This window comes from Pygoscelis adeliae, unplaced genomic scaffold (genome assembly GCF_000699105.1).
Source record: "Pygoscelis adeliae isolate BGI_AS28 unplaced genomic scaffold, ASM69910v1 Scaffold838, whole genome shotgun sequence".
Classification (NCBI taxonomy): Eukaryota; Metazoa; Chordata; class Aves; order Sphenisciformes; family Spheniscidae; genus Pygoscelis; species Pygoscelis adeliae.
The window spans coordinates 65149-66264 of record NW_008825277.1 but is presented as its reverse complement, the minus strand read 5'-3'; the positions used below and the strand labels follow the sequence as shown (position 1 = coordinate 66264).

The 1116-nt window shown below is 64.1% G+C and overlaps 1 protein-coding gene across 1 annotated transcript in view; it reads right to left on the bottom strand.

Moving 5' to 3' along the window:
* THOC5 (THO complex 5) overlaps nt 1–1116 on the bottom strand; it is a 28945-nt gene that overhangs the window by 6018 nt on the left and 21811 nt on the right. Inside the window, exon 7 of the mRNA XM_009329858.1 lies at nt 284–390. Coding sequence (XP_009328133.1) covers nt 284–390 — 107 coding nt within the window. The remainder of the gene's footprint in view (nt 1–283; nt 391–1116) is intronic.

Sequence of the window (1116 nt, the reverse complement as noted above, 5' to 3'; positions counted from 1 at the left end):
CCCGCCCCCCCCCAAAACTCCCCGTCCCCCCCCCCCCCGAAAAGCAGGGCCCTAGCAGGATGCGGACACACAGGAACACGTCCCCCGTACCAGGGGTCACTCCAACAGACGAGGGGCTGCGAACATCTCTCGGGAAGGAGGAGCTGGGGACAGAGGGGACCACCTGCCAGGGACTTTGGCCAGCAGCGCAGACACCAGGCACTGCGCCGTTCCAGCATCCACCCCAGAACCCCCCTGCTTCTCCACCCGACTCCTCTGCCTGCAGCACAGAGCATCAGGCAGCCTGCCTGTGGCAACTCCACCCCAGCTCACCCTGCGAGTCCTCAGGCGGCTTGTACAGGGCTTTGGCTTCCTCCACGCTCCCTTCAATGGCCACCACGAGCTTCTTATCTACAGAGGAGATGTGAAAACTAAGCTACGAACCCCACTTCTGTATGGGGAAGGCAGTTAGAAGCAGCCCTGCCCCGGAAAGCTCCGCGGCAGAGGAAGCTCAAACGAAGGGTCAGTGGGAAGGGGCAATTGTCCAGAGGGCTCCGTGGGGCCACCGCAGGGCTGGATCTCCTGGGTAGGACGGGGTCGGAGGAGGGAAAACGCTGGGTTTTGAGGGACTGTCCCTGGAAACCCTAAAGGCCAAATCTTTACCGAGAGCCAAAAGGGGTTGGGGTCTGGCTGGCACAAGCAGGGAGCGAGGAGCTGAGTCGTCAGGCCTGCAGGTGCTGCTCTGCAGGGAGCTGGTGTGGCCAAGTGCCCCAGCGTGGTCCTTCCACGCCCCTCCGCCGCCTGCCCCACTCCCAGAGCAGCGTGAGAGCTGCAATCCCACCTGTTCTCAGGCTACGCTACAGCCCTCTCCGCACAGGAGATGCCGGCAGCCCAGGGGGATCCTGAGCCCTGCTGGGAAATCCCTCCCGACTCAGGGAGGCTTCAGAAAGCCCCTCGAAAGGCAAAGCAGCCTAAGGGGATGAAGGCTTTCAGGTGAGCTGCGGGAAGGGCCTCTGCGAGGCCAGGCGGAGGTATCGCCTGCTCTGGAGTCACCGCCACCCACGGGTGGCACAACGTAACACCCACCCCACGGGGTGACAGCTCTCGGGAGGCCGCGTCAGCATCGAGCCAGCCCGC